This window comes from Cherax quadricarinatus, chromosome 50 (genome assembly GCF_038502225.1).
Source record: "Cherax quadricarinatus isolate ZL_2023a chromosome 50, ASM3850222v1, whole genome shotgun sequence".
Lineage (NCBI taxonomy): Eukaryota > Metazoa > Arthropoda > Malacostraca > Decapoda > Parastacidae > Cherax > Cherax quadricarinatus.
The window spans coordinates 8262482-8278569 of NC_091341.1; the positions used below are offsets into that span (position 1 = coordinate 8262482).

The following is a 16088-nucleotide window of genomic DNA, read 5'->3' on the forward strand; positions in this document are numbered from 1 at the left end:
ATTATCATTTACACCTAGCACCCCAAACTTACCTACCACATCCTCTCTAAAAGTTTCTCCTACTTTAGCATTCAGGTCCCCTACCACAATTACTCTCTCACTTGGTTCAAAGGCTCCTATACATTCACTTAACATCTTCCAAAATCTCTCTCTCTCCTCTGCATTCCTCTCTTCTCCAGGTGCATACACGCTTATTATGACCCACTTCTCGCATCCAACCTTTACTTTAATCCACATAATTCTTGCATTTACACATTCATATTCTCTTTTCTCCTTCCATAACTGATCATTCAACATTACTGCTACCCCTTCCTTTGCTCTAACTCTCTCAGATACTCCAGATTTATTCCCATTTATTTCCCCCCACCGAAACTCCCCTACCCCCTTCAGCTTTGTTTCGCTTAGGGCCAGGACATCCAACTTCTTTTCATTCATAACATCAGCAATCATCTGTTTCTTGTCATCTGCACTACATCCACGCATCCCAGTTTTATAAAGTTTTTCTTCTTCTCTCTTTTAGTAAATGTCTACAGGAGAAGGGGTTACTAGCCCATTGCTCCCGGCATTTTAGTCGCCTCATACGACACGCATGGCTTACGGAGGAAAGATTCTTTTCCACTTCCCCATGGACAATAGAAGAAATAAAGAAGAACAAGAGCTATGTAGAAAAAGGAGAAAAACCTAGATGTATGTATATATATATATGCATGTGCATGTCTGTGAAGTGTGACCAAAGTGTAAGTTGGAGTAGCAAGATATCCCTGTTATCTAGCGTGTTTGAGACAGAAAAAGACACATAATATAATATATATATATAATATATATATATATGTATTATATATATAATATATATATATATAAATATGTATTATATATATATATAATATATATATATATGTATTATATATATGTAATATATATATATATATATATATATATATATATATATATATATATATATATATATACATATATATACACATATATATACATATATATATGTACCTTCTCACAAAGTGCTTGAGTCTGCCCAGGTTGACATATTTCCTAAGATGTGCACCTTCATATGATAACCCTATACTGCACGAATATGACAGTATTCTGAGGCAGATTTTTACGAAAGTACTTAACCTTACTCTAGAAGACGGGCAGTGGAACCAAGCTACACTTCCAGTCAGACTAGGAGGCATTGGTGTCCGCAAGTCATCACAGATTGCGTTACCTGCTTTTCTGTCCTCGTGTATTGCGTCCAGAGAGCTTGTAGCAGCGATTCTCCCTGAACATCTTAGGGACAAGATTGGCGCCCAGGACCAAGAATTCATTGACGGAGCCATGATCTGGGGTAATCTAACGGGCTCTGAAACCAGACCTGCTCCCCGCAACAACTACAAACAATCGTACTGGGATGGTCCAATAGTGGAAAATATAGCCTCAACAATGCTTCAGTGTGTGTCAGGGAAGGATAGAGCCCGCCTCCTGGCGGTGAGAGCCCCTCATGCTGGGGACTTTCTGTTGGCTATTCCCAACTCCAGCCTTGGCACACGCCTTGACCCACAGACCATCTGCATCGGTGTTGCCCCTCGACTTGCCGCCCCTAGACTTGCCGCCCCTATTCTCGCCGAACACAGGTGTATTTGTGGCAGTGAAGCAGCAGACCGATTCGGATACCATGGTCTTGTGTGCCGTAAATCCGAGGGAAAGATTGCAAGACATGAGGAGGTTAACATTATCAAGAGGAGCCTCACAACAGCTGGATGCCCAGCAGTAAGGGAGCCGCCCCAACTATGCAGATCTGATGGCAGCCAGAAGCATCCAGATGGTATCACCCTTCAAGCCTGGACAGATGGGAAGCAGGTGGTGTGGGACTACACATGTGCATCTACCTTGGCTGATACCTTTCTCCAATACACCAGGGAGGAAGGAGGGGCAGCTGCCAGCTTCAGGGAGTCCCAAAAGTCTAGAAAATATATAGAACTTGCCCATCATTATATGTTTGTTCCCATAGGCTCAGAGACCCTTGGCTCATGGGGAAAGAGTGCATCTAAATTCCTTAAGGAGCTGGGAAAAAGACTCATCAGGGTAACTAGGGATCCCAGGGCAGCTAGTTTTCTGTTCCAGCGGCTCAGTGCGGCTGTTCAAACGGGTAATGCCTGCTGTATTTTGGGCACACGCCCCAGCTCTGAGGAGCTGGATGAGATTTTCGCCTTATAATCGGTGATACACGCGTAACAACATGTACCTTATGTGCCACCTTTGTATCAACAATATATCTCTTAAATCTTCTGTACCATGTTATGTAATAAAATATTCCTATTGGTAAAAAAATATGTATTAAAAGATGGGGTGGTAGGGGAAGTGGAATATTCAAACGGCTTCAGGAAGAAATCCAAATATTATTCTTTGAAGCCTTTTTATCCACTTCTCCGAGGCTATGGGTCCCACAATTTACACCTGAGGTGGACCCCATCCTTATATATATATATATATATATAAGGGAAGTACTACCGTCCTGCCAGATGACTGTGAAACAAAAACCTGTAACTGTTTTGCATGATGGTAGGATTGCTGGTTTCTTTTTCTGTCTCATAAACACGCTAAGATAACAGGGATATCTTGCTACTCCTACTTACACTTTGGTCACACTTCACAGACACGCACATGCATATATATATATACATACATCTAGGTTTTTCTCCTTTTTCTAAATAGCTCTTGTTCTTTTTTATTTCTTCTATTGTCCATGGGGAAGTGGAAAAGAATCTTTCCTCCGTAAGCCATGCGTGTCGTATGAGGCGACTAAAATGCCGGGAGCAATGGGCTAGTAACCCCTTCTCCTGTATACAATTACTAAAAAAGAGAAGAAGAAAAACTTTATAAAACTGGGTTGCTTAAATGTGCGTGGATGTAGTGCGGATGACAAGAAACAGATGATTGCTGATGTTATGAATGAAAAGAAGTTGGATGTCCTGGCCCTAAGCGAAACAAAGCTGAAGGGGGTAGGAGAGTTTCAGTGGGGGGAAATAAATGGGATTAAATCTGGAGTATCTGAGAGAGTTAGAGCAAAGGAAGGGGTAGCAGTAATGTTAAATGATCAGTTATGGAAGGAGAAAAGAGAATATGAATGTGTAAATTCAAGAATTATGTGGATTAAAGTAAAGGTTGGATGCGAGAAGTGGGTCATAATAAGCGTGTATGCACCTGGAGAAGAGAGGAATGCAGAGGAGAGAGAGAGATTTTGGGAGATGTTAAGTGAATGTATAGGAGCCTTTGAACCAAGTGAGAGAGTAATTGTGGTAGGGGACTTGAATGCTAAAGTAGGAGAAACTTTTAGAGAGGGTGTGGTAGGTAAGTTTGGGGTGCCAGGTGTAAATGATAATGGGAGCCCTTTGATTGAACTTTGTATAGAAAGGGGTTTAGTTATAGGTAATACATATTTTAAGAAAAAGAGGATAAATAAGTATACACGATATGATGTAGGGCGAAATGACAGTAGTTTGTTGGATTATGTATTGGTAGATAAAAGACTGTTGAGTAGACTTCAGGATGTACATGTTTATAGAGGGGCCACAGATATATCAGATCACTTTCTAGTTGTAGCTACACTGAGAGTAAAAGGTAGATGGGATACAAGGAGAATAGAAGCATCAGGGAAGAGAGAGGTGAAGGTTTATAAACTAAAAGAGGAGGCAGTTAGGGTAAGATATAAACAGCTATTGGAGGATAGATGGGCTAATGAGAGCATAGGCAATGGGGTCGAAGAGGTATGGGGTAGGTTTAAAAATGTAGTGTTAGAGTGTTCAGCAGAAGTTTGTGGTTACAGGAAAGTGGGTGCAGGAGGGAAGAGGAGCGATTGGTGGAATGATGATGTAAAGAGAGTAGTAAGGGAGAAAAAGTTAGCATATGAGAAGTTTTTACAAAGTAGAAGTGATGCAAGGAGGGAAGAGTATATGGAGAAAAAGAGAGAAGTTAAGAGAGTGGTGAAGCAATGTAAAAAGAGAGCAAATGAGAGAGTGGGTGAGATGTTATCAACAAATTTTGTTGAAAATAAGAAAAAGTTTTGGAGTGAGATTAACAAGTTAAGAAAGCCTAGAGAACAAATGGATTTGTCAGTTAAAAATAGGAGAGGAGAGTTATTAAATGGAGAGTTAGAGGTATTGGGAAGATGGAAGGAATATTTTGAGGAATTGTTAAATGTTGATGAAGATAGGGAAGCTGTGATTTCGTGTATAGGGCAAGGAGGAATAACATCTTGTAGGAGTGAGGAAGAGCCAGTTGTGAGTGTGGGGGAAGTTCGTGAGGCAGTAGGTAAAATGAAAGGGGGTAAGGCAGCCGGGATTGATGGGATAAAGATAGAAATGTTAAAAGCAGGTGGGGATATAGTTTTGGAGTGGTTGGTGCAATTATTTAATAAATGTATGGAAGAAGGTAAGGTACCTAGGGATTGGCAGAGAGCATGCATAGTTCCTTTGTATAAAGGCAAAGGGGATAAAAGAGAGTGCAAAAATTATAGGGGGATAAGTCTGTTGAGTGTACCTGGTAAAGTGTATGGTAGAGTTATAATTGAAAGAATTAAGAGTAAGACGGAGAATAGGATAGCAGATGAACAAGGAGGCTTTAGGAAAGGTAGGGGGTGTGTGGACCAGGTGTTTACAGTGAAACATATAAGTGAACAGTATTTAGATAAGGCTAAAGAGGTCTTTGTGGCATTTATGGATTTGGAAAAGGCGTATGACAGGGTGGATAGGGGGGCAATGTGGCAGATGTTGCAAGTGTATGTTGTAGGAGGTAGGTTACTGAAAGCAGTGAAGAGTTTTTACGAGGATAGTGAGGCTCAAGTTAGAGTATGTAGGAAAGAGGGAAATTTTTTCCCAGTAAAAGTAGGCCTTAGACAAGGATGTGTGATGTCACCGTGGTTGTTTAATATATTTATAGATGGGGTTGTAAGAGAAGTAAATGCGAGGGTCTTGGCAAGAGGCGTGGAGTTAAAAGATAAAGAATCACACACAAAGTGGGAGTTGTCACAGCTGCTCTTTGCTGATGACACTGTGCTCTTGGGAGATTCTGAAGAGAAGTTGCAGAGATTGGTGGATGAATTTGGTAGGGTGTGCAAAAGAAGAAAATTAAAGGTGAATACAGGAAAGAGTAAGGTTATGAGGATAACAAAAAGATTAGGTGATGAAAGATTGAATATCAGATTGGAGGGAGAGAGTATGGAGGAGGTGAACGTATTCAGATATTTGGGAGTGGACGTGTCAGCAGATGGGTCTATGAAAGATGAGGTGAATCATAGAATTGATGAGGGAAAAAGAGTGAGTGGTGCACTTAGGAGTCTGTGGAGACAAAGAACTTTGTCCTTGGAGGCAAAGAGGGGAATGTATGAGAGTATAGTTTTACCAACGCTCTTATATGGGTGTGAAGCGTGGGTGATGAATGTTGCAGCGAGGAGAAGGCTGGAGGCAGTGGAGATGTCATGTCTGAGGGCAATGTGTGGTGTGAATATAATGCAGAGAATTCGTAGTTTGGAAGTTAGGAGGAGGTGCGGGATTACCAAAACTGTTGTCCAGAGGGCTGAGGAAGGGTTGTTGAGGTGGTTCGGACATGTAGAGAGAATGGAGCGAAACAGAATGACTTCAAGAGTGTATCAGTCTGTAGTGGAAGGAAGGCGGGGTAGGGGTCGGCCTAGGAAGGGTTGGAGGGAGGGGGTAAAGGAGGTTTTGTGTGCGAGGGGCTTGGACTTCCAGCAGGCATGCGTGAGCGTGTTTGATAGGAGTGAATGGAGACAAATGGTTTTTAATACTTGACGTGCTGTTGGAGTGTGAGCAAAGTAACATTTATGAAGGGATTCAGGGAAACCGGCAGGCCGGACTTGAGTCCTGGAGATGGGAAGTACAGTGCCTGCACTCTGAAGGAGGGGTGTTAATGTTGCAGTTTAAAAACTGTAGTGTAAAGCACCCTTCTGGCAAGACAGTGATGGAGTGAATGATGGTGAAAGTTTTTCTTTTTCGGGCCACCCTGCCTTGGTGGGAATCGGCCGGTGTGATAATATAATAAATAATATAAATATATATATTTATATATATATATATATATATATATATATATATATATATATATATATACATATATATATATATATATATATATATATATATATATATATATATATATATATATATATATATATATATAACAAAATTCTTAATAATTTTCCAGTCATTATGCGAGTTTACTAGGAAGAATCAGCAATCCTGCCAGAGTGAAAAAAAATGGTTCCTATTTCACACTCGTACGACAGGACGGTAGTACCTCCCCTGGATGGTTGCGTTCTACCTACATTGTACCTTTTTCTTTGTATTCAACAAAGAAATGTAGACCTGCCCCTAACACCTGCGTCAGTCCAGCCTGACGTGAAGATATACTGGGTTCCCTGACCTCTGCAGCAGCCACCCACTGCTCGAGTTGATTGAATTGAAGTGGGCACATTAATCAAGTTCGGCCCATGCCGTTTAAACTGACGTCCACCTCCCCCCATCCCCCTTCATAACACTGTTTACATCAGAGGCACGACTGCACTTGATGGCTCGAATACACGAGGGGACGTGATGAGCACTAGTCACCGAGACCTACTGCTGGACCTACACTGGTGGACTGCTGCTGCACTTATACTGGTGGACTGATGTTGGACTTGAACTAGAAAACTATTATTGGACTTAGATGGACTGATGTTGGACTTGCTGGCTGCACTTGTGAACTGGTGTGCGACTTTGTGGATGCACAGGTGCTTATGGACTTGTTAGCATGAGGATAGAGAATTTGTCTCCAGTATAAAATTCACCTCTGTATTCGACTAAAAATGTCTACTGCTCAGGCACATGTCTTCTTCATAAACGTTTCGGAATTGTATACCATTAATAATATGATAGTAGAAAGCATGCATGCTTGTTGAATTTCTAAAAATAAGTAATAATTTGTTTGGTAAATTAGCCACATGAACGTATCAAGAGCATGGCATATTTTCTAATGTTTTGGGGGTATTATCTATTGCCTGGAACATTATGAAATACCTGCACTGTTATCCTTTCCTTGGTATAAATATTATCAAGTACATGGAATATTATCTACTGCTTTGTAACTTTCTGTAGTGCCTGGAACATTGTGTAGTACCTAGAATATTATCTACTGGCCGGAACATTGTGTAGTGCTTGGAATATTATCTGCTACCCGGAACATTATGTAGTGCCTGGAATATTATCTGCTACCCGGAACATTATGTAGTGCCTGGAATATTATCTGCTACCCGGAACATTATGTAGTGCCTGGAATATTATCTGCTACCCGGAACATTATGTAGTGCTTGGAATATTATCTGCTACCCGGAACATTATGTAGTGCTTGGAATATTATCTGCTACCCGGAACATTATGTAGTGCCTGGAATATTATCTGCTACCCGGAACATTATGTAGTGCCTGGAATATTATCTGCTACCCGGAACATTATGTAGTGCCTGGAATATTATCTGCTACCCGGAACATTATGTAGTGCTTGGAATATCTGCTACCCGGAACATTATGTAGTGCTTGGAATATTATCTGCTACCCGGAACATTATGTAGTGCCTGGAATATTATCTGCTACCCGGAACATTATGTAGTGCCTGGAATATTATCTGCTACCCGGAACATTATGTAGTGCCTGGAATATTATCTGCTACCCGGAACATTATGTAGTGCTTGGAATATCTGCTACCCGGAACATTATGTAGTGCCTGGAATATTATCTGCTACCCGGAACATTATGTAGTGCCTGGAATATTATCTGCTACCCGGAACATTATGTAGTGCCTGGAATATTATCTGCTACCCGGAACATTATGTAGTGCTTGGAATATTATCTGCTACCCGGAACATTATGTAGTGCCTGGAATATTATCTGCTACCTGGAACATTGTTTAGAGGAGTCGGAGATGGACCTTGCCTTTTTGAAACATGAACTGTTTGTTGAACACCAAGTTTATAGACATCACTAATGTTTTAATGACTTACTACTGATGCCTGATGCTCTGATGTCTGACGTCTGATGTATAACATTCGAAAGGCTAACATGTTAAACTAAGTAGCTCGTATTCAGGTACATAAAAAAATAGTGAAATGAAAATCCCTCTATATATAGTGATATTACAAAAATATTGCCCAGGTGAAATGTCGTATTGTCAACAAGTACGAAGACAATAAGTTTCCTAGCAAGTATTTATTGGGACAGTGTTTTGCTGTGTGTAGAGCATTATTATTTCATAAAGACCAGCCTCGTCGAAACTGTGCAGAAACAATTCTAACATCACAACCATGACTTCTCTTACCGTCAGAGGTCTTACGTAACCACAGTGACACAAAAGCATGAGTCTTCATTCCTTGCAGTGGATGTGACGAACGTTACTTAGGCAAAACTTTGCGCGACACTGTTGCACAGGTCAGAAAATACGATTGCACATTCTGGACGATTGATGCAAACAACAATGCATGTGTAATACACTGAGACTTCGAAAATCACTTTGTGACATGTACAGATGTTAAAAGTAGTTATCAAAGAGCGAGGCAGACATGATGTTTATAATATGCCCTTATCAACAATATACCATTATTGCAGAGAAGCAAGATAGATTCATATTAGCTAAAACTTTAGCTTAACACTATGCTTGTAGGCTATCCAAGTGTCTGGGAGTCATCAGCATTGTCTGGTGAATAGCCAGTATACATGTGATGAATATTTGTCGAAACTAAGTAATGACCCACATGGAGATACGGTCATGGTCGGGTGTATAAGCTGCAGTGATTCCTTGCCCTGAGATACTCCCACGCACTTCACCTTCCCTTCTCTGTACCAATATGAATAGTGCTTCTTCCTCGTGTATTGTCTGCTGATTGTGTTGGATAAAAGTTGTTAATAAAAGTACCCACTACATGTATGTGTTCTTTAAATACCGGCTTGTTGTCGTACACAACATTTCAGTTCCTGTTCATTATGTTGATTCAGTGGTGTTCATCAGTTCTTAATGTTCATTTTGCAACGTTCAGTTGTTCATTATTTTGATCTTGTGTCGTTCAAGTGTTCTTGAGGCGTTCAGCTATAATCGAGGATGGTATCAAGAATAGCGTCAGTGGACGTTGCTTTGTGAGTGAAGGGAAAGCCATGTGTAAAATAATATTCTCAGGCTTTTTATTAAAAGAGTTAAACTGCTCAATCACAGGTTTTATTTCTGTCGGAACAGGTTCAAGAGGCGTAACGCTGATATGTGGTGATAGCACAATTGCAGTGAAGTCCTTTATTGATATAACATTTCACCCACGAGTGGATTTTTAGAATACATAACTTTGAGATTCGAACAGCTTACTCAGTCACCAGGGTGTTAAATTAACTGTAAGAGCCAGTTGTGTCAGAGATCAAGTTTCAACGTTCTGCAGATGTCCTACTGTACCATGGTACTACAGGTTTTAGCAGCTCCTGTAGCACACTATTTTACAACATTGTACCCTATAGGGATTGCTAATGTGAACATAATTTTGTTCTCATTGACGGTGTTTTTCAATTTGTACAGTAAACTATTTGAAGCATCTACACTTAACAACATCTTGGCTGTATTTCACGCCTAAAATATCAGTGGGGATTGTTGTGTTTCACAACCCGTTAATGTTATCTACCTTAAACGAGTATTTGTGAGTCTATGGCTGAAATTTTACATTCTTCGTCTCCAGGAACTGATGAAGCACAAAAAACTGTAACAATATTTAGTTTCAAAATAAATAAGTACCACCAACTTCTAATATAAGTCATCCTATGCATCCAAAAACCCTAACGGTGTATTGGAAAAAGGCGAGATTAATTACATCACAGAAGCTACAACGTTTTCCCAGGAAAGCGAAGATTAAATCAAGAGAGGTACTCATTGTAGAAATATTTTTTGATGCAATATAAGGTAACAAACGTCTCGCTGAACGTCAGGAGGCGTGTTTGGAGGACGTAACATCGACTGGTAGGTGGAAAAATATAGAAGTATGCAGAACATGCCATGTTTTCTACAGCGCTTATCTCAGAGTAAAGTTTTTTCAAGACTTAAAAAGAAGCTCTACGTAGAGTAAAAACTTTCTCCAATTACGAGTTTTATTTTCAGTTTATGTCCAGACAAAGGCCAGTTATCGCCTTGCAGAATGAAACAATACTGACCAAAGTGCAATTTTGTTAAATGTCGACGCTGGTTTAAAAGCTGATGCTTTCGAAGGATAAACATTGGCAGAGAGGAGATAATTCCGGGACGTGGAGCGGCACACATGCAAATGAGATGCCAACATGTAAATGCGGACAACTTCCGCTACAACCTATTCAGTTTTCCTGCCGTTTTAGGCGCACAGCGGGTGTCGGGTGTTCAGAGCGGGTCTCTGTGCTATCAGATGTTCAGAGATGGATTTTGTCAAATGTTCAGTGTGGATCTTTTGCGTTATCAGCTGTTCAGAGTCCGGCCTTTGCAATGTCAGTTGTTCAGAATGGGTTTTTGACGTGTGAGCAATTCACAGAGGGTCTTCAGGCTGTCAGCTATTCACAGCAAGTCAGTTGTTCTTTGCAAATTTTTTGGCCCATTAGCTGCTCGCAGCCGGATTTTGGGGTGTTAAGTAATAACCGAGGGTATTTGGGTTGTCAGCTTTTCACAGAGGGTATTATGGTTGTCCGTTTATCACAGAGGGTATTAGGGTTGTCAGCTTTTCACAAAGGGTATTTGGGTTGTCAGCTTTTCACAGAGGGTATTATGGTTGTCCGTTTATCACAGAGGGTATTAGGGTTGTCAGCTTTTCACAAAGGGTATTTGGGTTGTCAGCTTTTCACAGAGGGCATTACGGTTGTAAGCTTCTCACAAAGGGTATTAGGGTTGTCAGCTTTTCACAGAGGGCATTACGGTTGTAAGCTTCTCACAAAGGGTATTAGGGTTGTCAGCTTTTCACAAAGGTTATTTGGGTTGTCAGCTTTTCACAGAGGGCATTACGGTTGTAAGCTTCTCACAAAGGGTATTAGGGTTGTCAGCTTTTCACAGAGGGTGTTAGGGTTGTCAGCTTTTCAGAGTGTATTTTTGTTGTCGGCTTCTCACAGAGGGTATTTGGGATGTCAGCTTTTCACAGAGGGTATTAGGGTTGTCAACTTCTCACAGAGGGTATTAAGGTTAATGGGTATTCGGTTATCACGTTTTTAAAAAGCCAGCTCCAACATTTTTTAATGCTACCTGCTCCCTGAAAAGTAAATATGGGTAGCAGGAGTAAGAAGTCCTGCCCATACGTGCGCATTGTCCAAGATTCCAACCTAAGACCTTCCAGTAGTGAGCTCTATGCTATACATGTGCATTCCCCGGGCTCTACATGACCCTTATGGCCCAAGAATAATAATAACAACTTCGAAATTCTGTAGCAGATAAGATGTTTTCGAGTATTTATTTTTGAAGTATAAAATTAGTTTTTTTTTTCTCTTGAATGTCACTGCGTGTAGATGGAGTGCCTACCTCTTAAGTTACATTTTCAGGATTTAGTATCCAGAATGCCCTGGACTACCCAGTGCATTTTGGATACCAGATAGTAAACGGGTAGTCCCGTAATTTATGTGCTCATTAAATCTGCATTTTTTACTTTGAGTTTAGCCCCCGGAAGAGAGACGACAGAAACATTTCATCGGCAGTGATCAGTGAAAAAATAGTTACATTAATGAAATTACTGTGTTTAGATATTACAATTAATAATTTTTGTGTCAATTTCTTACAGGAATTGAAAAGAATTTCGAGAAAGGGATGACATGTTAGACTGTTTAGATGCATTTTGTCCTAGTTCATTCTAATTGCGATATAAAATGAGAAAAGAATATTGTGTGTGGTTGTGAGGGGTGATGAGGAAGGTGTTAGTGTAGTGTGTCGGGTCATGTGGCGAGTGATTAGTAGGGTGATCCAGGGCCATAGATGATGGCGTTTGCAGGAACCATCATGGCACTGGAAGGCACCATTGCATTCATCACTGCATTGGGAGCCTTTACCACACGCATCATGACACACACTATACTCTGGTTCACCCGCTATGTTCCCATCGGCCCTAAGTGAACTTTCAAAAGTATCCATTTGGCGAGTGAGTCGGCTACGATCTTCCCGAGTGTTTCGCGGGCAGTGTTCCGATACGTTCATCCTAAGTGCTTTGCGAGTAGTGTTTTTTGATACGTTCATCTCAAGTGCTTTGCGAGCAGTGTTCGGCTACGGTCTTCCAGAGTTCTTCGCCAGCAGTATTCCAAAAAAATTTCTGCGAGGCTGAGGGCGCAGTGCTTGCCCCCGCAGCTGCGAGAGACGTAATGGCGCGAGAGGGGAAGTAATAGCGGCTGCTCTTGGCTCAAGATCTGTGACGTAATGGGACGCAAAGCCTTGCTCTTGGAGGAAAAGCATGTATCGAGAGCGTTGTGTGGGAAGCAGGCTGCTCTGGACGGCTCACACCCCTGGACCCAAGACCAAGAAGGTAAGTCTGGCCTTAAAAAGTCAGAACCCAAAATCAAGATGACTTAAGAACACACACCCAAGTTTTACCAGTGATCATTAATTTTGTCGTCTTTATTTCCTTCAGTTTACCAAATAAGGATCAACAAGGATTTAAAGATCATCAGTTATTTACAGATCAGTATCTCTCAAATCTCCTGTACCATATTATGTAATAAAATATACCTATTGGTAAAAAAGAAAGAAAAGATGGGGGTGGTAGGGGAAGTGGAATATTCAAACAGCTCCAGGAAGAAATCCAAATGTTCTTCCTTGAAGCCTTTTTGTCCACTTCTCCGAGGCTATGGGTCCCACAATTTACACAAGAGGTGGATCAGTAAGTATTTAAAAAAAAATATTTATTCACTGGTTGCCTTCAACACTGTACCTTTGACGAGTTTCGAGAGCTTTTCTACTCTCAGTGCCCGGCCTTAAGCCAGGAATTTGAAAAAAAATCAGAGCAGTAAATTCATTAAGGTTTAGACTTGTTATGTCTGAGGCTTAGTTTTATTTAGTTGGGAATAAAGGTGGGTAGATATTTGTAGGAGCTAATATTAACTGTCTCCTCCACCACTATATTAGTATGAAATGTAGCATCACACAATCGCAGAATTTTATCCTTAACCTGGAGTATACCTGGAGAGAGTTCCGGGGGTCAACGCCCCCGCGGCCCGATCTGTGACCAGGCCTCATGGTGGATCAGGGCCTGATACTGCTGGCCGCACGCAATCCAGCGTACGAACCACAGCCCGGCTGGTTAGGTACTGACTTTTAAGTTTGATGTGTGGGAAGAAATTAAAAAAAAAAAGTCGTAATGTAATAACTGATTACTAGGAACGCAAGTGTCATAGAGAGTGAGCGTGTGCGTCCAGGCCGAGGGACTTATTACTTCATCTTCCATTGTCTTCTTACATCTCTGTATTGCATGAGAAAGCCCCTGGTTGATGGAGACGAGAAGATGAGGGAAGGACACAGTGTTATAAAGGCAAAACACAAGAGGAGGGGGGGTAGGATGCAGTATGATTGAGGTGAGATACGAGGAGGAGGACAGTATTAAGAACAAGAGATGCGGAAGACCCTGGAATAATCTCTGTCAACAGTGGAATTAGAATCGCGGTCATTACCGGAGTCGTTCCGGTTCTGGCATCCGGCGGCTCCAGGATGCTGTCTCCATTATTTACCTCCACCTCACGCTCCCCCACTATTAATGTAATCTTATCTTAACTCCACCTCACTCTCCTCCACTCCTAATGTACTCCTGTATTAACTCCACCTCACTCTCCTCCACTCCTGTCTTAACTCCACCTCTCTCCTCCACTCCTAGTGTACTCCTGTATTAACTCCACCTCACTCTCCTCCACTCCTAGTGTACTCCTGTATTAACTCCACCTCACTCTCCTCCACTCCTGTCTTAACTCCACCTCTCTCCTCCACTCCTAGTGTACTCCTGTATTAACTCCACCTCTCTCCTCCACTCCTAATGTACTCCTGTCTTAACCCCACTTCATGCTCCCCAACTGCTAATAAGAACATGAGAACATAAAGAAGGAACACTACAACAGGCCTACTGACCCATGCGGAGCAGGTTCATGTCTCCCCCCGGAAAAGACCAATGACCCCCCTTCGGATTAGCCCAATGACCTACCCAGTCTGGTCGCCTCCACTCAAGGAAGGAGCACGGCACCTGACCCAGCAGCACAAGCTAGTCAGGTCCAACTCACACCCACCCACACCCACTCATGTATTTATCTAACCTATTTTTAAAACTACACAACGTTTTAGCTTGAATAACTGTACTCGGGAGTTTGTTCCACTCATCCACAACTCTATTACCAAAGCAGTGCTTTCCTATATCCTTCCTGAATCTGAATTTTTCCAACTTGAAACCATTGCTGCGAGTCCTGTCTTGGCTGGAAATTTTCAGCACGCTACTTACATCCCCTTTATTTATTCCTGTTTTCCATTTATACACCTCGATCATATCCCCCTAATTCTACGCCTTTCGAGAGAGTGCAGATTCAGGGCCCTCAGTCTATCCTCATAGGGAAGATTTCTGATACATGGGATCATCTTTGTCATCCTCCTCTGTACGTTTTCCAGAGCATCTATATCTATTCTGTAATACGGTGACCAGAACTGAGCAGCATAGTCTAAATGAGGCCTAACCAAGGATATATAGAGTTGAAGAACAACCTGAGGATTTCTATTATTTATACTTCTAGATATGAAGCCAAGAATTCTGTTAGCTTTATTGCGAACACTAATGCACTGTTGTCTTGGTTTTAGATTACTGCTAACCAGAACTCCTAAATCCTTTTCGCAATCAGTAGTATTAAAATCTACATTATTTAGTTTATATGTGGCATGGTTATTTAACTGTCCAACATTTAGAACTTTGCATTTGTCAATATTAAACTGCATCTGCCACTTCTCCGACCATTGCATCAGTCTATTCAAATCATCCTGGAGTGCTCTAGTGTCCTCATTAGAATGAACTGGACGGCCTATTTTGGTGTCATCAGCAAATTTGCTAATGTCGCTATTTATTCCCTCATCTATGTCGTTTATGTAAATTGTGAACAACAACGAGCCCAACACTGACCCCTGAGGAACACCGCTTGTGACGTGCCCCCATTCTGATTTCTCCCCATTTATGCAAACTCCCTGCTGTGTATTTGTCAGCCATGCCTCTACCCAGGAAAATTTTTTTCCCATTCCGTGTGCCTTAAGTTTCCTCAGTAGCCTCTGGTGTGGAACTCTGTCGAAAGCCTTACTGAAGTCCATATACACAGTATCATATTCATTACCATGATCTACCTCCTCAAACACCTTAGTGAAAAAAGTTAGTAAATTCGTAAGACAGGAACGCCCCTTTGTAATACCATGTTGAGATTCATTAATCAATTTGTGCCTGTCAAGATGGCTACGAATTGCTTCGGCAATTATTGATTCCATGAATTTTCCCACTATGGAGGTAAAGCTTATTGGTCTATAGTTCGAAGCCAAGGACCTATCACCTGCCTTGTAAATAGATATTACATTTGCCATTTTCCACTTATCAGGCACTATGCCAGTTTGTAGTGATATGTTAAAAAGATTAGCCAAAGGTATGCTAAGTTCCTCTTTACATTCCTTTAACACCCTTGCAAGCAGTTCATCAGGGCCTGGGGATTTGTTAGGTTTTAGTTTCTCTATTTGTCTGAGGACCATGTCACTAGTTAAAGCAATCGTACATAGTTTATTATCCTGTTCTACATAATCTATTACTTCAGGAATATCGCTAGTATTTTCCTGGGTGAAAACTGAGAGGAAGTAGGTATTGAGAATTTCACACATATCCTTATCACTGTCAGTGATCTGACCAGAGTTACTCTTAAGTGGGCCAATCTTGTCCCTAATTTTACTTCTGTATACCTGAAAGAACCCTTTTGGGTTAGTCTTTGAATCCTTTGCGCCCTTAGCCTCATAATCTCTTTTTGTTTTTCTTATTCCTTTCTTTATTTCTCTTTCTAATTGAATATATTTATTTCTTAACTGCCCATCCCC

General features: G+C 41.2%; 1 protein-coding gene across 1 annotated transcript in view; it reads left to right on the forward strand.

Annotated features, from left to right (window-relative positions):
- The window catches only part of LOC128695331 (neuron navigator 2-like), a 1199990-nt gene that overhangs the window by 35409 nt on the left and 1148493 nt on the right, over positions 1-16088 (forward strand). Inside the window, exon 2 of the mRNA XM_070095407.1 lies at positions 11794-12525. Within this exon, the coding sequence (XP_069951508.1) occupies positions 12454-12525 (72 nt within the window). The 5' untranslated portion in view covers positions 11794-12453. The remainder of the gene's footprint in view (positions 1-11793; positions 12526-16088) is intronic.